Genomic DNA, 22,918 nt, shown 5'->3' with positions numbered 1-22,918 from the left:
TTACCAAGGGAGGTGGGGGAATCTTTGTTCCTAGATGTTTTTAAGTCTCGGCTTGACAAAATCCTGGCAGGGTTGATTTAGTTGGAATTAGTCCTGCCTTGGGTATGGGGCTGGCCTTGATGACCTCCTGAGGTCTCTTCCAGCTCTATGAGTCTATGAAAAACCTTTGTGGAGAAAAACAGTATTTTTCAACTTCCATCACTTAGCTACCCTGAATTCATAAGAGCTCAATGACAAAAGATAAAGAGATGCAAATATGATTCTGAATTTAAAACCAGCTTTCAACTTGTCTGTGGTTATGGAATTGATTTAAAAACAATGGATAGATTGGGAGGCAGGAATCAGGAAAGGACTTTGCTACTGTGACTTCCCATTCTAGTATGGCTTCCCATTCACACAGAATGAATACTTGTAACTTTCTCCACTGAATATATATTGCACTACAGAATCTCATTGCTTGTGGAAATGCAGGGAATTCATATAATTTCTAGTGTCAAGTCTTAACAGGTTCACATGTACATGTGTCTTGGGAATGCCCCGTAATAAAAGAATTTTGATAACATTGTGATAGACTGACAATAGTCTCTAATATCCTGAACAAGACATATGGCATTTAGAGCCAGGCAGGTGGTCTGGAGGAGGTCAGGCCTCTGGGTTCTCCTGGGGCAGCAGCCAGGAGGGAAGCTCTTAGGGAGCTCGGACTCCTGACCTCTCCTGGTCTGGCAAATTCCCTTGTTTGGGATCATTCCGGTCCTGAGGTGCCAGACTAGGGAGGTTCAAACTGTACTTGCTTTTTTGTATCTTCACGTACAAGAAGATAAATACAAGAGTATCCTTCAGCTCAAGCAGTATTACTCATCAGTGGAAATCTTAACTGTTACAGAGAATGGCTGTTTGTTAATCTCATTCTGATCAACCGGCCTTAAGACAATGGTGTTTGTGTCTAAATCAATTTGTGCCTTAGAAATGTTGCTTTCTAATGGAAGTACTATTCAACCACTTAATCAGTTTAAAAAAAATCCCAATTTGCGAAATAAACCAAGCTCCAAAACAAACTTGCTCAAAGAATTCTCTTGTTTCTTATGACAGATTAGTTGTTTCCTTATATGCTATTGACTACTGTTAAGTCCCTTTATAGCTGGTGTGCTGTAAATTGTATGCATGCACACTTTTTCTCTCACTTTCTAAACTCTTAAGCTGCGTCTAGACTGGCAAGTTTTTCCGCTAAAGCGGTTGCTTTTGCGGAAAAACTTCCCAGCTGTCTACACTGGCCGCTTGAATTTGCATAAGAACACTGACGATCTAATGTAAGATTCAGTGTTCTTCCGCAAATGCTATGCTGCTCCTGTTCGGGAAAAAGCCCTCTTGTGCAAATGTATTTGCGCAAGAGGGCCAGTGTAGACAGCTAAAAACTGTTTTGCGCAAAAGAGCCCCGATGGCAAAAATGGCGATCGGGGCTTTCTTGCGCAAAACCGCATCTAGATTGGCACGGACGCTTTTCCGCAAAAAGTGCTTTTGCACAAAAGCATCCATGCCACTTTAGATGCTCTTTTCCGCAAATACTTTTAACGGAAAAACTTTTCTATTAAAAGCATTTGCGGAAAATCATGCCAGTCTAGACATAGTCCCAGGGTACATCTACACAGTGGTGTTATTTTGGAATAACTGCACTACAAGCAGTTATTTTCACATGTCAAAATAATGTCCAGCTGGAGGACTTCTTACTCTGACTCCTCACTTTATGGGGAGTAAGGGAAATTGAAGGAAGAGAGTTCTTCCTCAAACTTCCTGCTGTGTAGACAGCACCAAAAGCTGAAATAAGCTATTTCAATTTAAGCTATGCAATTGACATAGCTCAAATTGTGTAGCTTATTTTGGCTTTAGCCCTGCTGTGTTGTTCGTGCCCTTAGTTTTAGTAGAAATGCCATGAAAATTAATTACATTGTTTTACTTAAATTTTAGTTACAGTTCCATGATTTGGCTTGTTTTTTTTTTTTTCTTTCTAGCAGAGATGCCTAGGCAATTTCCAAAGCTGAACATTTCTGAAGTTGATGAGCAAGTGCGGCTTCTAGCAGAGAAGGTGTTCGCTAAAGTTCTACAAGAAGAAGACAGCAAAGATGCCTTGTCACTATTCACCGTGCCTGAAGATTGTCCCATTGGGCAGAAAGAGGCTAAAGAGAGGGAACTGCAGAAGGAGTTGGCAGAACAGCATTCTGTGGAAACAGCTAAGAGGTTTGTTCAATATCCATTATTTTAATAGAAAAATTGCTTAAAATGGGTTTTAGAATTACACAGAGGAATACACCACCTCTGGTATGATGCCCACACATGGTACTTGAACAGAGAAGCCATCAAGCTGTGCTATATGATTTAGAATGTGTTGCTTTATTGCATGTGTATCTGGACGTTGTAACACCAAATGCTTCTTTCCTCCATATTGTTTTTCAACTGATCATTAATTATGTGTTGCTCTAAAGCCCTGCGCAGGCTCTAGTGGTGTCAGATTGTTAAGGGGACATAGAAATTGTGAAAATGCTATCAAGTGACCATTTTAAAGACTATTTATCATAAAAATATATATTACAGAACAGAAAGAAGTAGCACTGATATATACCAAGGTTCAAAAGATGGCAGCTGCTTTGCTTCGAATGCAGTGTTGAAAAAGAAACATGTTGCAAGTTTTAGAGTTTGATTGTATTGAGAATGTGATGAGCACTTCACACATCATCACCTCAAATATATTGCTATTGGACCAGATCCTGAGAGTTGCTCTTCACTGGCAATATTCTTTAAAATAAACCAGTGGAAAATTGCAGGTTCATAGCACCTGATCCAGTAAGGATGGGAATTATCTGCTGGGGATTGTTCATAGACACCAAGGTCAAGGAATTTATGCACATTAACAGGTTATCTACCCTTGAAATGCCCCTTTGTGGCTCTTGTTGCAGGTGACCTACGGGATAGCCTCCAATTGAGCTATGGAAGGATCTTGGCTTGGTAAGGTAATCCCTTGACATGAACTCCCAGTAATAAATTTGCATATTCCTCTGCTAACAACCAGCATTATTAGTGAGAGGCAAATATAAACTTTGAGATTCATTCACAGTAAATAATCCGCAACACACTTACGGAAGCTGTTTTTGGTTTTTGAAAACATGATTTTAAGTCTCACAATGTTGGGTTTTAACATCTAAAAATTTAGAGCAGTCGGCGTTAAATGTTTTTGTTTTAGCTCTATAAAAATAGATGATAGCAAACGTTTGGTGTTTATCAGTGAAGGAGAAACTGCAAAGTGTCATGGGATCAAGTGAGTTATTATTAGGGTCCCCTTAACTCAGAGATAAATGCCATATGAGATCTAGATCAGGGGTTCCCAAACTTTTTGACACAGGGACCAGTAAATCCATTCACGAACTTTTGGAGGACTGGTAATGTTCATTTGCATTTTTGCATATTCATTAATCAAATGATGAATATTCAAATAAGTTGTTTCTGGTCCTCCCAAAACCTCCAGTGCCAGCTTTAGCAAAGCTTTTGATATGGTCACCCACAATACTCTTGCCAGCAAGTTAAGGAATATGGATTGGATAAATGGACTAAGACAGACAGAAAGCTGGTTAGACCAGTGTTTCCCAAACTTTTTACTTTAGTTGGAACCCTTTTTTTCAATACTGCTTTTTGCAGCCCAAAAATATAAACACATAAAAAACAAACGGAGAAAATACCAGACATATAACATGTCTGGTGTTTTCTCATTAGGTAAGTTGTATTATTACTAGATGTATCCGTTTGTAGTTTCGAACTGCCTGGCTGGTAAATGTGCTCAGGTTGCATGAGTGTATCTACCAGCCAGACAGTTCGCAACTACTCGAGGGGTGTGTGTGTGGGGGGTGGGGTGGGGGGGGATAGAATCCTCTGGCCGGACTAACTCATGCTTTGTGCTTTGCGGGGGAGAGAGGGGATCAGGGGCAGTGTCCCAAGATCTACATATGGCTGGGTCAGTCCCACTCCCCGCAGGCCGATTCATTCCTCTCTCCTGCGCCTCTGGCCAGCCCCACTTCCCCCAGCCTCCTCCCGGGCAGCCAGGTTCCCCCTGCTTCTCCTCCCAATCTCCCTTGGCCAGCCCCGCTGCCCGCATCCAGCCCACCTTCTGGCGGCCACTTCTTCTCCCCACCCCCATCTTCCCCGGCCAGCTCCCTGCCCCCAACCTCGCACCCCCGGCAGCCCTGCTTCCCAATCTCCTCAGCCTGCCCCGATTCCCCCATCCAGTGCTGCTTCCGGTGGCCAGCTCTCCTCTCCTCCTCATCCCAGAATCCCTGGCACCAGCACCTTCCCTTAGCCCTGCACCCTCCTGGTGCCTCCCCCTTCCCTTACTGCTCCTACCCCCTTTGGCCCTCTCTTTTCCTGATACCCACCCCCTCAGTACTCTCTTCCCCATCCCCTACTGCCCTCTGTGCCCTCACACCTGACTTGCTCCATCCCCACCTCTCTCATGCCCACCCCTTCTTTCAAGCCTTCTCCCAGCACCACCTCCTCCAGCCCCCAATGCCCTTTCCCTCTCCTCTCCTAGCATCACCCTGTCACCCCTCCCACTGACGGCTCCCCTCCTGCCCTTTCCCTCATTGTCTGCACTTGGCCCTCTGGCATTTGTCTCTCTCTCCTGCACCCTGTCCCTTGGTGCCTTCCCCTTCCACTCCTCCCCCTCCGCGCAAGCCCGCCGCTGCTGCCACCACCGCCTCCGCCCAAGCCCTACCTTCCCTACCTTCTGCCTTCCACATTGCGGGACCAGAGGCTGCGCTCAGGCCCCGAAGGCAGCGTGGTGCCTCCACGTGCCTCCGAAGACTTTTAAATTCCCGGGCCATGACATCACGTCACACCCGGGCGTCCTCCCCGCCCACGTGCAACGCTGCACATGGGCAGCAGCAGGCAGTGAGGAGGAGCCGCGCACGGTGGGGACGCTCTGGGGGCGGAGTGGGAGGATGCGCAGGGGGCTCTGTAACTCGCCGGCACTTCCGAGTTCAGGGGTGCGGGGCCCGAGTCGGACTAAGGCCAGCCCTGCCAGCAGCCACCAGCCATGCTGAGGCCCGGTATTTTTTTCCCATGGTCTGGTAGCAGGCCCATAGTTTGGGAAACGCTGATCTAGATTATTGCCACATATTAAGAAAACATGATGTTTTAGAAATACACATTCATTTTATTTTCCTGTGAGAGAAAAGTTACTGCAATTACTTAAAATGTGGACAGTGGTTTTTTACTGTAAATGTAGCAGAGAAGCATGGCAAAAAGGTGATTTAATTCTGCTATCAAGATGATGATACTGGTGATATTTTGGAGGTGAATTACGAATGTTTAATTAGTGAGTTTCAGTAAATGATGTGGTCATAAAAATATTAAAAAATCTCTACCTTGTCTTTTAAACAACCATTTGCTACTTTTTTCCCATGTGGAATAACTTCTAACAGGATATTTAAATAAAACAGATTTGCATTTGTAATGTGGGAAAATGCCATATATACCAGCTTCAATCAAGCTATGTGTGTTTGTCTTCCTAAATATGAATATAGACCATATCCTGTTAAGTGGGATACTATATGCTGTTCACTAGTGGTGATGTGACTTGTAAACATCCTTGATCTTGATGACTGAAGAACACTTTATGGCCCAGTTCTGCCTTCCATTATACAAGTATAATTCCCACTGGCTTCAATTTGTATTGAACAAAATTTTAAGAGGAGTGTCAATATTGTCTTTGGGGTAGGGTGCGGGATTTACACTTGTGCAAGTGAAGGTAGAATTTAATTTTTATATCACAATTTGAGGATGTAAATAAAATGTCATAGAATTAATAAAAACCTCCACTGTTCTTGTTGTTAGTGGCACTTCTTGATATTGATTAGAGACGGACTCTTTAAAGGTTCTTGAAGTAGGAGCCAAGTTTTACCATTGGTCACTCTTACTAGGCAATGGTAGAAGGTGGCTCTGTATTTGTATTATGTTCAAGTTTTCCTGTAATGTCATTTTAAAGTTTTGGCACTTTGGCTATGACTACACCACAGCATTCCTTCAGAATAACTGACATTACTCCGAAATAACATAGTCTGTCTCTACACTACAAACAGTTATTTCAACATAATGTTGAAATCATGTCGAGCTGGAGGACTTCTTACTCTGACTTCTGTAAGCCTCATCATATGATGAGTAAGGGAAGTCGGAGGAAAAGTGCTCTTTCTCAGACTTCTTGCTGTGTAGACAGTGTCAAAAGTCAAAATAAGCTACAGGCAGTCCCTGGGTTACATGGATCCGACTTACATGGGATCCCTACTTACAAACGGGGTGAGGCAACCCCGCACTAGCTGCTTCCCCCCAGCAGACCAGGGAGATGCAAAGCTAGCCCCGCCCCCTCAGCAGACCTGGGAGACGCGGAGCGGCTTTTCTCAGCAGACACCTCAGCTTGAGAATAAAGGACTGAGGGAAGTGAGGTGTGGGAGAATAAAACTGAGCTCTGGAGAAATGTTTGGCTAGAGTTTCCCCTACAATATGAACCAGTTCCGACTTACATACAAATTCAACTTAAGAACAAACCTACAGTCCCTATCTTGTACGTAACCTGGGACTGCCTGTATTTCTACTTCAGCTACACAATTGACATGGCTCAAATTGCATAGCTTATTTTGGCTTTAGCCCTGTTGTGTTGACATGCCCTCAGTGTATAAAATTACGAAGTGGGAGAAGTTTACAGCACATAAGTCACAGGTAATTAATTATTTCAAATATATTTTAAATATGTTTAGAAAAATAAATTGCAAGTAAGCTTTATAAGGAAAATTTAATTTAACAGTATAAAATATATATCTTTTTTACAAGATTGCTTGCTAATCAGGGCATTATCCATAGCCATCATTCAGTTAAACAGGTAGGTCTCCAACAGTTTCCCTAAGAAGGTGAACTTTACTTTTGTACTGGAAACCTCGTATGATATACTAATATGGCAGTTTAGAATAGGGTTTGATTTTGTTTTACAAGTCCATTCCTGCTCTCAGTGAAGCAAAAGGGCCAAATTCCCATTGACTTTAACAGGATTGGACTCTTTATAGTCAGTCAACTGAAGTGATTTTCCTCATATCGACAGAATATGCCTTTGCTACTTACAATACCTCACCTGAAATACCTGTGTTTCTAAATGAAACTTGTTATGCTTCTGAGCACTACAACTGTCACTATGAATTGGAAGCCAATGTGACTTTTGATGGTACATAACCACTTACCATCCCCAGAATACAGGCAGTCCCCGACTTACGCGGATCCGACTTACGTCGGATCCGCACTTACGAACGGGGCTTTCTCGCCCCGGAGGTCGAGGTAGCGGATTGCCCCATTCGTAAGCTGCTCCGGTGCCCCTGGTCTGCAACACTAAATAACTGAAAACTTATGTGCAAATTTTATCTATTTGCTAAATAATTAGGGCATATTGTGTGTGATACATAAATTGTAGGGAGCATGCTACAAGTGTCAGAAATATCACTGAACTAAACATTTCAAAACTCATTTTTATAAACCAACATTTTTAAATAATGTGAAATCTTTATCATGCTACAGAAAACCTTCTAGAATGAAATACTTCTTTGCTATATATACTGGTTTTTTATATTTTTCTTGTACTGTGAATTCCTAGGAAGAAAAGTTTTAAGATGATTCGATCCCAGTCCTTATCCTTACAAATTCCAGCACAAGAGTGGAAGACATCATCAATCAGTTCACTTCCTTCTCCTGCAACTCCAGTTCTTCCAGGTGTTGTTCAGCCAGTCCAAGTACCATATACAGTTCCAGAGTTTCAGAGAGTTACAATCAGTGGGGATTACTGTGCTGGGGTAAAAAATCTGTCGTTTTTTTTTCTTTTAGCATTCTGGGTGTGAAGTGGAGCAGGGGAGAGAACAAAGAGATATGATTCATGCAGCATGGAATAATTACTGATTATGGCCCTCTTGATATGTTTTGACTACTCACACTGAAGTCAGTGGGGTTGTACTGAAGTCAATGGGGGTGACAAGGCAGAATTTGCCCCAGATTATGTATAATTGTGTAGATTAATTGGCAAAAAGATGTAAAATATAATAAGGTATTAAATATGAGCATTAGCTTATAGATGAACCCCAGACGCACCAAGACTACTTGAGAGGGAGATTGAAATCAGCTCTATAGCCTTAGCCAACAGCCAGTTAGCTTTTAGCTCATGTGGTGGAGGCTCATGGTTTAGACCCAAAGGTACCAGGTTCAGTCCTGCCTGCCAACAACCCTGATCTGTCGGCTTACACAGAGATGGGGGGAGGAATTCTTTTGCAGTTAAGGTACTGGATTTGGATTTAAAATTTAGTTTTAACTTTTGGCTTCTTCACCAACTTCTCTGTGACCTCAGGCAAGGCACTTAAGCACATTTGTGGATTGGGGCATAAGTCTCAGACATAGGCACTTAATTCCCAGTTTTAGGCTTTATTGGTATACTGTGCATAAATACATGGGGGAGGGGGAAGGAGAAGGAGAAGGGAGAGATGGAGGGAGAAAGAGAGGGGGAGAGAAAGAGAATGACTGTAGTCCAGTGGTTAAGGTGCAGAGGTGGGAGACCTGGGGTCCAGACCGCAGGTCCTTATTTTTCTACAGTGGCATATTCCATAGCCCAGTGGCTAGAGAAGCCTCCTGAGAAGTAAGAGACTGCTGTTCAAATCCTCTATTTCTGCAAGACAGAAGGGGGTATTGAACTGGAGTCTCCTATATGAGTGCTCTTTCTAACCACTGGACTAAAAGTGAGTGGATGGGCAGCAGCACGACCACCTCCTGCTGTTTTGTGTAGAGATAGTAACTTAGCCACTTGATTCCAGGTGGTGGGTTCCCATTCATGGATTATTAGCAGAGCTTGATGCCTCTCTGCAGCCTGGACCTAGGCTCCTATCTCCACCAGAGTAATAGGATTTAGGATACACTCCTCTCATAAGCATTGCCCTTTAGCTGGCTTAGACAGTTTCCCACATAACATGCTGTCTTTTGTGACTCACGTTTTGAGGCTCATGTAGAATAGTGGTAGATAGCTTCCCCAATTATCACCTCTAATATCATTAGCTCACAGACATTTACCTCCCCCCCTTCCCCCTGCTCCATCTCCCTTCTGTTCTGAAATTTGATTTGTCCTTTTCATATGTGTTCATTTTTTTAATTGTATCCTTTGGTATATATGGTTGTGACAATTTTCTTCCACTATTTGATCTGAGGAAGTGGGTCTGGCCCACGAAAGCTCATCATCTAATAAACCATCTTGTTAGTCTTTAAAGTGCTACACAGTCCTGTTTTTTGTTTCATTTTGAGGCTCCTATCTCTTCCCATTCATTGTATGGGGAATGTAGGCAACTAACTTGACTTTATGTATCATAGTGTTATTTCCATGATTTTCTAGACACATAGAAGTAGGTGCCAAACTGCTGAGCATTGCAGTATCCAAGTGAATTTGTGGACCCAGGTCTTAGCCCAAATCCTACAAATACATGTAGTTCTGGAAATAAAAATCTTGTTATTGCCTAACTGGGTTCAAATGAGTGACTAAAACTGTCTTTATAGCTGCTTCTGTTTTCCTTCCATCGGTGATTATATGGCCTCTCTTTTCAGGTTACAGTTGATGATTACGAACAGGCTGCGAAGGGCCTGGTAAAAGCTCTGTTAATTCGAGAGAAGTATTCGCGCCTTGCTTACCATCGCTTTCCAAGAACAACAGCACAGTATTTATGTACTATGCAAGATGAAAAATGGAAAATGGAAGATGAAGTATGTCCAGGTATAATAGGTTTCCCTTTTTAGAAAGCAACAACAAAGGCACTATAATACCGTAGGCAACATCATTTGATTTCTGTGATTGTTTCTATTTAGTATAAAGGCTGTATTCTGAAATGCATTTTCCGGTCTGAATAAGCAAACAGCATACGGGGACTTGAGCTGCAGAGTTCATTCTGAATTTAAATTTTCCTGATGTTCAGGCAGGTTTGGACGTAGAGAAACCTCTAGTTTAAAAAAACACCCCTAAAGACACACTGGAATTCCTGACATTAATATTTGCAGCAAACAGAAACAAAGTAATGCAAATTACATTTTAATGACAATAACAAGAGAAAAATGCATAGATCATTTGTGGTGGAGTTGTGAAGAAGAAAGCCAGTCTTTTGGACCTGCCAAAACTGATTTTATGGACCCAATATTTATTTTACATCCCTGGAAATCTGTTAAACAGCCATTAATATATGAGAATATTAGTCTTTGTGGATTAGCCACATCCTCAGCCATAAATTTGGCTGGAAAAAAGACATTTAAATGGTTGTCCTCTCTACCGTGGCAGGAAGGAGAAAGTATATATATTCTCATGTAGGAAGTTTTATATCAAAAGCAATAGAGATGTAGCCGTGTTAGTCTGGTCCTGCTGAAACAAAAGGAAGGATTATGCAGCACTTTAAGGACTAACAAGATGGTTTATTAGGTGATGAGCTTTCATGGGCCAGACCCACTTCCTCAGATCAAATTGTGGAAGATAATTGGCATGACCATATGTACCAAAGGGATACAATCAAAAAAAGTGAACACATAAAATAGACAAATCAGATTTTAGAATAGAGAGGGAATGAGGGGAAGGTTAATGTCTATGAGATAATGTTATGAGAGGTGATAATTGGGGAAGCTGTCTTTGTAATGGGTAAGATAATTAGCATCTTTGTTAAGGCCCATTCGTAAAGTGTCAAATTTAAGCATGAATGACAGTTCAGAGGCTTCTCTCTGAAGTCTTGTGTTAAAATCTCTGATTACCAGCATCCTGCTTCAAAGAGATTTTAACACAAGACTTCAAAGAGAAGCCTCTGAACTGTCATTCATGCTTAAATTTAACACTTTACGAATGGGCCTTAACAAAGATGCTAATTATCTTACCCATTACAAAGATAGCTTCCCCAATTATCACCTCCAATATCATTATCTCATAGACATTAACCTCCCCCCCCTCATACCCCTCTGTTCTAAAATCTGATTTGTCTATTTTATGTGTGTTTTTTTTTTTTGATTGTATCCCTTTGGTATATATGGTCATGCCAATTTTATGCTACAATTTGATCTGAGGAAATGGGTCTGGCCCACGAAAGCTCATCACCTAATATACCATTTTGTTAGTCTTTAAAGTGCTGCATAGTCCTGTTTTTATATAAAAAGGAATCTCTTCTGGGGAGAGTAGGAATATACTGAATATTCAAGAGAAAATAGATGATATCTGTGAGAATTTCTAGTGTAGCTGGTGAGACATTGCAGCTGTCTGGATGCTAGAGAGAAATCTTGTTTGAAAAGAAGTTCTTCTTCGAGTGCTTGCTCATGTCCATTCTGATTAGGTGTACGCGTGCCGCGTGCACGGATTCCGGAGCTTTTTTCCCTTATCAGTATCCATAGGGCCAGCAGGGAGCCCCCTGGAGTGGCGCCGGTATACCGGTGCATATTTACCCCTGCTGGCCCTCCCACCCCTCAGTTCCTTCTTACCGCCCGTGACGGTAGCTGGAGCGTGCTTCAGGCTATTGCCTATCTCTTAGCAGCTTATCTCTTATCCGTTGTATTATAGTTCGCAGTTGAAGTTTCTTATCTAGTTAAGTAGTTGTTAAGCACTGAAAATAATAGTTAGTCACCTTCCGACCCCACCTCCGGAGGGGGGACACGGCTAGGGACTCATCTAATCAGAATGGACATGAGCAAGCACTCGAAGAAGAAGAGGTTACTTACCTCGTAACTGTAGTTCTTCGAGATGTGTTGCTTATGTCCATTCTGCATCCCACCCACCTCCCCGTGTCGAAAGGAGCCGGCAAGAAGGAACTGAGGGGTGGGAGGGCCAGCAGGGGTATATATGCACCGGTATACCGGCGCCACTCCAGGGGGCTCCCTGCTGGCCCTATGGATACTGCTAAGGGAAAAAAGCTCCGGAATCTGTGCACGCGGCGCGCGTACACCTAATCAGAATGGACATGAGCAACACATCTCGAAGAACTACAGTTACGAGGTAAGTAACCTCTTCTTTCTCATTGTCATTTCTACAATACAGGCAGTCCCCGAGTTACGCGGATCCGACTTATGTCGGATCCGCAGTTACGAACGGGGCTTTTCTCGCCCCGGAGGACCGGAGCGGCGGGACGCCCAGATGCACTGCAGTCCTGCCGCCCCCATCCTCCGGGGCGAGAAAAGCTGCTCCACGTCTCCCTGAGCCCCCCCCCTGCAGACCAGGGAGTAGGGAGCAAAGCCGAGGAGGATGCGGGCGGTCCTGCCACCCGCGTCTCCCTGGTCTGCTGGGGGGGGGGGGGAGGGCAGCTAGTGCCCTCCCTCCCCCCCCCCCCCAGCAGACCAGGCTTTTCTTGCCTACGCCTGGGGCAGAGCAGCTGGGGCGCTGCCAGGTTGGTCCCGCAGCGCCGCTCCTCGGCGCTACTGTACCATCCCAGCAGCACCCCAGCTGCTCTGCCCCAGGCGTCCCCAAGTCAGCCGCTGCTGAAACTGACCAGGGGCTGACTATAGGAAGCCCAAGGCAGAGTTGCTCTGCCCCAGGCTTCCTGGAATCAGCCGCTGATCAGTTTCAGCAGCAGCTGACTTGGGGACGCCTGGGTTTCTTAAGTTGAATCCGTATGTAAGTGAGAACTGGCGTCCAGATTCAGCCGCTGTTGAAACTGATCAGTTTCAGCAGCGGCTGATGCCAGTTCCGACTTACATACAGATTCAAATTAAGAACAAACCTACAGTCCCTATCTTGTACGTAACCCGGAGACTGCCTGTATTAGAAATTAAGTTAAAAAGATGATTAAGGTTGTGATTTAAGTTGTCGGTGTCTCTTCAAAATAAAGCATTGTGTAAGTTGTGTCTAGATTGTTGTGAAGTTCAGTGCCTTTTTATGGTTGTGACACTTCTGGTATCCATTCACAACACACATCTTCTGGTGCTGTAGCTACAAAAAGGAATGGCAAAGATGTGCTAACTTCCCTTTTTTACCTAGTCTATTAAAGTAAGACTGACTGCATGACCTTGTTTTAATTCAGACTGCTTAGTATTAAGTCCAGGCATAGTTTAATTGGTTTAGGATAGCTATAGCTGAGGCTTCAACACACTGTATGCTAGTTACCCATTAATAGGGTATGATCTAATCATTAACTAGTGATGTGCAAAAGCTTTTGAGGTTCATAGAATCATAGAGCTGGAAAAGACCTCAGAAGGTCATCAAGTCCAGTCCCCTGCTCTAGGCAGGACCAATCCCAACTAAATCAACCCAGTCAGGGCTTTGAAAAGCTGAGACTTAAACACCTCTAGGGATAGAGACTCAATTACTTCCCTAGGTAACCCATTCCAGTGCTTCAACACTCTCCTAGTGAAATAGTTTTTCCTAATATCCAACCTGGACCTCTCCCACCACAACTTGAGACCATTGCTCCTTGTTCTACCATCTGCCATTACAGAGAACAGCCTTTCTCCATCCTCCTTGAAAGTTCCCTTCAGGAAGTTGAAGGCTGCTATCAAATCCCCCCTCACTCTTCGCTTCTGCAGACTAAACAGACCCAAGTCCCTCAGCCACTCCTCATAGGTCGTATGCTCCAGCCCCCTAATCATTTTGGTTGCCCTTCTTTGGACCGTCTCCAATGCATCCACATCCTTTTTGTAGTAGGGGCCCCAGAACTGGACACAGTACTCCAGATGTGGCCTCCTCAGAGCCGAATAAAGGGGAATAATGACATCTCTGGATCTGCTGGCAATGCTCCTCTTAATGCAACCTAAGATGCCATTAGCCTTCTTGGCTACAAGGGCACACTGTTGACTCATATCCAGCTTCTCATCCACTGTAACCCCCAGGTCCTTTTCTGTAGAACTACTACTTAGCTGGTTGGTCCCCAGCCTGTAACAATGCTTGGGATTCTTCCGTTCCAAGTGCAGGACTCTGCACTTGTCCTTGTTGAACCTCATCAGATTTCTTGTGGCCCAATCCTCCAATTTGTCTAAGTCACTCTGGACCCTATCTCTGCCCTCAAGCATATCTACCTCTCCCCCTAGCTTAGTGTCATCTGCAGACTTGTTGAGGGTGCAATCCATCCGCTCATCCAGGTCATTAATAAAGATATTGAACAAAACCGGTCCTAGAACCGAACCTTGGGGCACTCCGCTAGAAACCGACCTCCATCCTGACATCGAGCCATTGATCACTACCCACTGGGCTTGGCCTTCTACCCAGCTTTCTATCCATCTTTCGGTCCATTTATCCAATCCGTATTCCCTTAACTTGCTGGCAAGAATATTGTGGGAGACCGTATCAAAAGCCTTGCTAAAGTCAAGGTATATCACATCCACTGACTTCCCCATGTCCACCTAGCCAGTTACCTCATCATAGAAGCTAATCAGATTGGTCAGGCACGACTTGCTCTTTGTGAATCCATGCTGACTATTCCGGATCACTTTCCTCTCTTCCAAGTGCCTCAAAATGGATTCCTTAAGGATCCCTTCCATGATTTTTCCAGGAACCGAGGTAAGACTGATGGGCCTATAGTTCCCTGGATCATCCTTCTTCCCTTTTTTGAAGATGGGCACTACATTTGCCTTTTTTCAATCATCTGGGATCTCTCCTGATCTCCATGGGAGAGGTTGACTTTAAGTAAGCACCCAACAGTTAGTTTAGTGGATTGTATCCAAATTATTTAAACTGTGAAGAATAATCTCATTAAAACAGGTCTTCTCACTACATTTTTAGTAATTTCTGATTCTAGTTATACTGGAATAACTACAGTCCAGGGGAAAGTATTGTCACCTTGATTTCTGCATTTCATGGTTCTGACTAAAAGCAGAGAAGCACGAAAATAAGGAGTGTTTTATCGAAATAAAAGCAGTTTTATTTGAATATGCGGAAGAAGTTTGGTCTATGCCATAACGTTTAGGAAACTCTTTGAGTTTTGTTTATTGCCCACCATTGTTGAAAATGTAGCATATTCATCACTGGGTAAAAATTTATAGCACCTACTCCCTTATCTCACTGCATGACAGGTATAAGTATTGGAACTGCGGGTTCTCTGGTGGTGAAACATGTCCAAAGCCCCTGTAACAAGAAGGTGAAAGGAGACTAGTAGCAGTGGAGCCAACAGCCACTGAGGGCCCTTGGGCAAGGTGTGTGTGGGGGGGATGGAGGGGAGGGGTGACTGGCTCCGTGCCCTCAGAAGGGACAGGGTCTCAGGTGGAAGGGGTGGGCCTGGGGACAGCCAGCTCTCAGCGCCACCTGGACCACAGTGTTGGACTCTCTACCGCCCTCAGAGATGTGCAGAGTCTGCTCCTGCAGCAACTCAGAGGGGCCTGGTGCTCTGGCCACTGCAACTGTGGCAGTTGTGGCCAGAGCCCCGGGTTCCTTTGAATCACCCGACCTTGGGCCAACTGGCCCCTATATCCCTAACCCCTAAGTGGGCAGGCCTGACTAGTAGTCATGGAGTGGCAGTCAGTACTCCGAGATCTCAACTGTGCTTGCATTCCCAATCTTTTTGGAAATGGCTTCTGAAGTTGTATTGGGGCATAGGTATAGATTGAACTATAATACGGTGGCAGTAATGCATAGCATTTGAAGTTCAACTGTATATGGGATTAGAGGACTTAAAATAGTGTATTGGAATCATGATAGGAACATTAGTAGCTTATAAATAGGGGCCTACCAAATTCATGGCTGCAAAAAGCATGTCGCAAAATGTGATATCTGGTCTCCTCTGTGAAATCTGGCTATTGTAGGGAAGTAACATATTGTCCCTCATACGTCTGCATTACCTTCAGAGAAACATGGGTGTGAAGTCAGTTCCACTGCTGGTGGCATGGTATGGGGAGATTGTTGCTTTTGGGGATAGGGCCGGCTTTATGTGGCTGACATGAATAATCACCCGAGGTACTATGTGGAAAGGGGTATCATGGTCATTCCCCCCACTTCCACTGCCAGCCAATCCAAGGTTGGAGCTCAGAGCCAGAGAGGGGCTGGGGGAGGGAAGGTGCCTCAGCTGACTCCTGCTGTGCAATGGGCTCTAGTTGCTAGACCTGGGTGGGCAGGGGTGGGATGTAACTTTCTTTCCCAGCCCAGGCTGCTCAGGGTCTAGGTCAGACCCAGCTCTGGGAACCTCTCCTGACTGTAGGAAGCTTCGCAGCTGCTGGCTGAGGGCCCAGTTCTGGAGGCAGCACTGCCTTTAGCAACAGTGCAGAAGTCAAGGTGGCATGGTACAAGGTGGCATGGTACGATATTGCTACCCTGACTCCTGCGCTGAGGCTGGCAGTGTTGCTACCTTCAGAGCTGGGTGTCAGGCCTGTAGCCACCACTCTATGGCTGCCCAGTTCTGAAGGCAGAGCCGCAGCCACCAGCAATGCAGAAGTAATCCCTCACAAACCCCTTTGGGGTTGAGACTCTCAAGGTCACAACACCATGACATTTCATATTGAAGTATCTGAATCGGTGAAATTTCAGTCTTACAATCCAATGACTTTAAAATTTAACAAAATGTACTGTGAATTGGTAGGGCCTTACTTGTACAAATAAATACATACATGACATTAGAACTGCAGTCAATTGTAATGAAATTGGTCAGAAATGGCCCAGGGTTCTATGACTATTGGTCATTTCAAGCAACTACACCCTTTCTTTTTAAAGCAGAAAATAGATATCTTAATTTCTTTCTATAACTATTTTTCCTTTTAAAATGGGTTACTTCTCTGACAGTTCTGACATTAAGCTTGTTTCACAGAATTCCATCCACCCCCAGGAAAGCTAGAGGATCCTTACGACCTTGAGAATGCTCCAGGCAATTTGGAGTATGTTATCAAAATGAAAGGAGGCATTCCCTTTGTTTATGACAACAAGGAAATGATGGAACTCAATGAGCCACACAGTTTGCCATATCCTGATCTGGAGACCTACACACTTGACCTCAGCCATGTCCTTGCTCTCATTGCAGATGGTCCAACGTACGTATGTTGACTACTGTTTTTTTTCCCAAAGAGCTGGTAATACAGTTTAGTAACAATCTCTTTTATGAGACTGCTCATGTCCAGAGCATTTGCTTTCCATCAGTTCATGGGTGGGAAATACAGTGAAATGTTAATGCCTTACAACAAACAGAAAACCTAAAAAGTGAAAGCAGTAGACCTCTAAACTTTAAAGGTGTATCTGTAGCCTTTTGTTACTAGGCATAGTGATGGTTGAACTAGTTGACACAAAACATTCCGGGCCAAATCTGACTTGATCCTTTTGGAAGATAGGGACCAGAAATTGCAGGTCACCACTACTATATAATTAAAATATCAACTTTCCTGATGCATAATGAAGATGTGATGTATTTGCTGTAAAAAAAATTGAATGCAGTACTTAAGTCTTCTGTCAGGAGCTGTGTTCTCTCTCAACGTGTCTAAACTACACCCCTCTGCCGACAGAGGGATGCAGATTAGGAACATCGCTATTGCAAATGAAGCGGGGATTTAAATATCCCGTGCTTCATTTGAATAAAAATGGCCACCGCTTTTTGCCGCTGTGGCACTTTGCTGGCAAAAAGAGATAGTCTAGACAGGGATCGGTCGACAAGGAAAGCCTTTCCGACCGATCCTGTAAACCTCGTTGCACGAGGCATAAGGGATTGGTTGGAAAAGGCTTTCCTTGTCGACCGATCCCCATCTAGACTGCCGCTTTTTGCCGGCAAAGTGCCACGTCTGCAAAAAGTGATGGCCATTTTTATTCAAATGAAGCGCAGGATATTTAAATCCCCGCTTCATTTGCAATAGCGATGTGCCTAATCTATATCCCTTTGTTGGCAGAGGGGTATAGTTTAGACACATCCTAAGATGTGGGGCAGTCCAGCTTCACAGTAATTAATCAGCCCCGCCCAGTCAGTCAGCTCTGTGCAGGGGTCCCTGAGAACTCAAACTGGACAGGGCTGATTAATCACTGTGAAGCTGGGCTGCTGCACAGCTTAGTGAGAACCAGGGATTTGGAGCAGAGCCTGGAGCGCAGAGCAGTGGAGCTGCAGGTTTTTGCCCGAAGCTGGAGTGGAGCCTGAGCACAGAAAATCTTGACTGTTCCACTGCTCCAGTTTTTTTTTTTTCCATTTTCAATCTAAAATGAATGATATTTTAGCAAGAAAGTCCTAAAGGTATCAAAAAGTTTCAGATTGTATAACAATTGATATTAACATCTACTTTACCACTTTACGTAATATGTCACAATTATTCTCACTTCGGCCAAAATCAAGATTTAAGGTACAGATACAAAATTACAAAATTTTTTGGAAATATGTTTTATTAAAGAATCAGATAATTATCAGACATCCGGCAACACTGCAGACTGCTCCCATCCTTGTGCCAAGGTTAGGTGAGTACATACTGGCATAGATTAGTTAGATTAGTATGTGTTTATTTGCAGCCTTTTAACGTGTAGCCTCATTAATTCCCAACAATTAATGTTGTAGAACAGCGATAGCACGTACTAACTCTATGGCATGTACCAAATTTCTTTGATATATCTATATTAAAGTGTTTTGAGATATTAATTAAAAACTTAGAAAATATTTTGAATATTTTTACCGCAAAATTTCATAAGAAAAACTAACTTGCAATTTATAAATAAAATTTGTATTAATTATGTATATTAAAATTAAATTTGTATAGTTAAAAATTAATTTGAGTTAGAGCGCGGAGTGGAGCTGGAGCAGTCATTATTGGTGCTGGAGTGGGGCATTTCAAAAATTTGATTGCTCCAAATCCCTGGGGGGAACACTGGTCAGAAGGCAGGATTAGGGTTGCCAGGTGTCCGGTTTTGAACCGGACAGTCCAGTATTTGAGCTTTCTCTTCGGGAACCTAATTGAGAAAATATAAATGTCCAGTATTTTCTAAATAAGATGTAATTTAGATTGTGATATAATATCAAGTGTGTCCCGTATTTTTGTTGAAACCATCTGGCAACCCTAGCAGGATAACCTCACATTAGGCTTACAGTGCTCCAATATTAAGTAAAGAAAGGGACTTCAGAGAATACTGCTTCCTGGAGGCTCAGACTTGGACCTGAAACAAAGCAGCAGTGTGGTTTATTTTACCAAGCCATTTGCTTTTTCACAGTCACCACATATCCTAGATCCTCTCCTTTTAAGGAAGGCCAAATTCTTTACAAGTCCTAAGCTAGCCTAGCTTCTCTTTGAGAGAAAATGCAAGATATTTGTGGAGTAGTAAAAATTAAAAATAAACCTAGTTATAAATTCTTCCTTCTGGTAGGGTACATGCTGTCACTTTAAGCAAGCCAGTGAAGCAAAAACAGTCCAGATCTTTTCTTTAGACTTTTAGAGTATGTTGAAAACCACATTTACCTGACTGAAATCAGGAACAAGTTCTCCAGAGCCTTTTCACTTCTTTAGACTAGCCTTTCCCATGCTAACAGCTGCCCCAGGGATGGGGAACCTAAGGTTTGGGGCCAGATGTGGCTCTGGCTTGCCTGGATCTGATCTCCAAGGCTCAGGGCTTTCGCCTAGCAATCGGGAGCCCACGCTGGTGCTCCAGCCCCTTTACCACCCGCCCAAAATCTACTAGCCTCCCAGGCTCTGGTTCGTGAGGGGAATGTGGAAAGTGTCTTTCTCCTTCTCACATCAGTAAGCGTTATCTAATCACGAAAAACAGGGTGAAATACAGGAAACCGAATTTATAAGCAAATAATTAAACTGTACATCAAACTTATATTCTTATACCAATACTAAAATGCGACATTTTTGCTACAATATTTTGAGGTGTAACTACTCTGGTAAAAAAAATAAACAGGTCGAACCTCTCTAGTATGGCACACTCTAGTCTGGCAACATTCATGGTCCAGCATGATTTTAGTTAGCCACATGTGCATGTACGGGTGTGGCCAAGTTTCCCACAGTCCCATAAAATTTGTTTACAGCCACCAGCCCTGGTTCTCAGTGTTCTGTGCTGTTATAAAGCTCTAATTTACCTCTAAATGTCTTCTAAGAGCCTAATTAGCTGTGGAAGTGTTGGTCATGCTGCTAGACAGTATTGACCTCCCGTGTTTCAGCAAATTCTCTGGTTCGACAGCAGTCAGGTCCCAAGGGTCCTTGGTTAGAGAGATTCAACCTGTAGTTTTGTTTACAGATTGCGTCTTTTGTTGAAGAATGTGGTTTATTCTGTGAGATCATGATATTTAGAATCTGAGTGGTAGCCTTTGTTAGCTTATCCATTGTACTTTTTTGTATTTTGCTAATCATGGACCAAAATTGAAAGAACTGGAAATTCCACCTGAGTACAGTACTGAGATAAAATATTACAAGAGAAAAATATAATATGCAAAAAGGGAATAAATCTTGGTCACTTCCGTAAGTGTCTTTGTAGTTCTCTTTGCTATATGAAAAAAGCTTCCCAGCACATTCTGTTAGGCTATGTCTACACTACGCGTTTTGTCGGAGAGATTATGCAAATGAATCTCAGAAGAGATTATGCAAATGAAGTGCGAGAAAATGCTAATCAGTGCTTCATTTACATTGCCTATTCTGGCAAAATGTGTAGTGTAGACATAGCCTTAGTGTTTTATTAACTTGGTTCATATTTGGTATGAGGGCCTAATTGGTAACTACAAAAATCAAGATTTATAATCATCCCTAGCCCTTTTCATCCATAGCTCTCTGATAAATCACTTGCCTGGGACTTATTAAAATATGAATAAATCTAATGGCTGTTTCACTCAAAGTAATTTACACTCTTAAAAACTTAAATTCTGAGTACTTTGGTCATAATTAAAGCATTGTGTCTCTTCTGCAGAAAAACATATTGTCACAGACGACTGAATTTTTTAGAATCTAAATTCAGTTTACATGAGATGCTAAATGAAATGTCTGAATTTAAAGAACTGAAGAGTAATCCCCATCGAGACTTTTATAACGTGAGAAAGGTAAGTATGAAAGGGTTTATTAGTATGCTACTCGCTTTGTGATAGACTTTCCAATTGTCTCCCTTTATCATGCACTAACATCTCTATGTGCAATATAGATAAAATAAATGGGATGCTGTGTAAATACCACACATGCTAAACATTTAAATTATGGCTTAATATTCCAGCAAAGCATTTTTTAAAAAAAGATGCTAAACACATTTATTTCTAAATCTAACCTTTTATTGCTGGCCAATTACAGTCTCAGATCAGAAAGCTTCTTGCCTTAGGGAAGTGATGTACTCAAAACCTTGGAGGTCAAACCAGTAACCTCCCCAAGAATTGAAATTAGGGGGGTGTCAGGGCCGATGAGGGGTGAGACTGTGAGGGTGAAGGTGGGCTATATGGCACCATAGTTCACAAAACTAAAATACTGGCAGAGGTTACTTTAATGCAGCCATTAAAAATAGAATAAGGTAATAATACTTGTTATATTTTTATTATAGTTTTCTAAATGCTGTGACCTCTGTTCACTGATCTAACTCTCATGTTAGGTCACTAGATTCATAATAGTTTAGTTTTAGCATTTTCCCCTAGGTCCTACTTTGGAACAGTGCCTTTAGTGAAACCTGTCTGCCACTTTGTGTAATTGGATGCATTCCAAAGATAAATGTTCTGTTCAGAAGTACATTTGTAAACAGAAATGGAGATGATCTCTGTCAGAGGCAAAGATCCTTTAAATTCAGAGATTGCCACTTGTATTTTTAGACATCCTGGAAGTATTTACAGAATAGCCCGTTTACTGAAGCGCAATCACAAAATATTTCAGATCTGTATAAAAATAAGAGTATCACGTTTTAAGTTAAGTACATAAGCGCAGTACTCAAATATATTCTGAGTATCCGAATACCTCACAATCTCTAGTGGATTTTATCCTCACAAGACCTGTGCCAGTGTGATGGGGTTTACAGACCCCTTCCTAAGGCTAAAGGGCTGTGTCTACACTGGCGCGATCTTGCGCCAAAGCAGCCGCTCTTGCGCAAAAACTTGCTGCCTGTCTACACTGGCTGCCTATTCTTGTGCAAGTAAACTGACGTTCTAATGTATGAAATCAGGGCTTCTTGCGCCAGAACTCTGACGCTCCCGCTCAGGAATAAGCCCTTTTGCACAACTGTTCTTGCGCAAGAGACCAGTGTAGACAGGCAATATGAATTTCTTGCGCAAGAAAGCCCGATAGTTAAAATGGCCATCAGAGCTTTTTTGTGCAAGATAGCGTCTACACTGCCATGGATGCTCTTGCTCAAAAGCACATCTCTTGCGCAAAAGCACATGCCAATGTAGACGCTCTCTTCTGGAAGAGTTTTTGCACAAGAACTCTTCCGCAAAAGAGTTCTTGCTCAAGAAGCTGCCAATGTAGAGGTAGCCAAGGAATAATGGAGTAGTATTGGGCCAAGAAGGCCCCGTCCCTCAGCAGCTACCGATCATGCTTCATATGGAGGGCATTTTTAAAATGAGATACTGACAGGTGTGCAGGGAAGTCTGGCTGCAGCTTCTAGGACAGAAGAAAGAAGAAAGGTTTAAGATTCAGCAGAGAGGTCCAGGGTCTGACCTTTTTCTCCTTCTCCTACAAACCCACTTTTGGCAAGGGGGAGTTAGAGAAGGCTGGAAAGTGAACTGGGAAGACCTAACTGACTCTTGGAACTGTTGAGATTGAGGGACTGATTCTCTGCTCAGTGGGAAGTCAAGTGCAGGGGCTCTGCCCCAAACTGAAAAGAGACCAGGGGGAGGTGGGAAGAGTCGAAGGGGAAGATGGTCTGTTACACCAACTAAAGGGAACTGAGACTCTCCTTGCCCTTTCCCCCTTCAGTCCTGGCCATAGTGGAGAGGGAGGCCTGGGTCCTCCTGTCCTTTTCCTACTCCTCAGCCCAGCCAGGGGAAACAGGCGACCACTAGGGGGATGGTGGCCTTTAACTTGG

The 22,918-nt window shown here is 43.2% G+C and overlaps 1 protein-coding gene across 12 annotated transcripts in view; it reads left to right on the top strand.

Moving 5' to 3' along the window:
• AMPD3 (adenosine monophosphate deaminase 3) overlaps window positions 1-22,918 on the top strand; it is a 127,867-nt gene that overhangs the window by 23,398 nt on the left and 81,551 nt on the right. For 4 of the 12 annotated variants that reach the window (XM_075927936.2, XM_075927937.2, XM_075927939.2 and 1 more), the window contains exons 2-7: window positions 2,010-2,232; window positions 2,949-2,997; window positions 7,673-7,868; window positions 9,652-9,817; window positions 16,785-17,004; window positions 20,834-20,963. In XM_075927936.2, the coding sequence (XP_075784051.1) occupies window positions 2,118-2,232; window positions 2,949-2,997; window positions 7,673-7,868; window positions 9,652-9,817; window positions 16,785-17,004; window positions 20,834-20,963 (876 nt within the window). In that variant the 5' untranslated portion in view covers window positions 2,010-2,117. Of the gene's footprint in view, window positions 1-2,006; window positions 2,233-2,948; window positions 2,998-7,672; window positions 7,869-9,651; window positions 9,818-16,784; window positions 17,005-20,833; window positions 20,964-22,918 lie in introns of all 12 variants that reach the window. The other 8 variants (XM_075927930.2, XM_075927931.2, XM_075927933.2 and 5 more) reach the window with 3 other exon arrangements.

The sequence above is a fragment of the Pelodiscus sinensis genome, chromosome 5 (genome assembly GCF_052426305.1).
Source record: "Pelodiscus sinensis isolate ZL-2025 chromosome 5, ASM5242630v1, whole genome shotgun sequence".
In the NCBI taxonomy this organism is placed as follows: Eukaryota; Metazoa; Chordata; order Testudines; family Trionychidae; genus Pelodiscus; species Pelodiscus sinensis.
The sequence above is the reverse complement of the archived record's forward strand: the minus strand, read 5'-3'. Positions and strand labels throughout refer to the sequence as shown.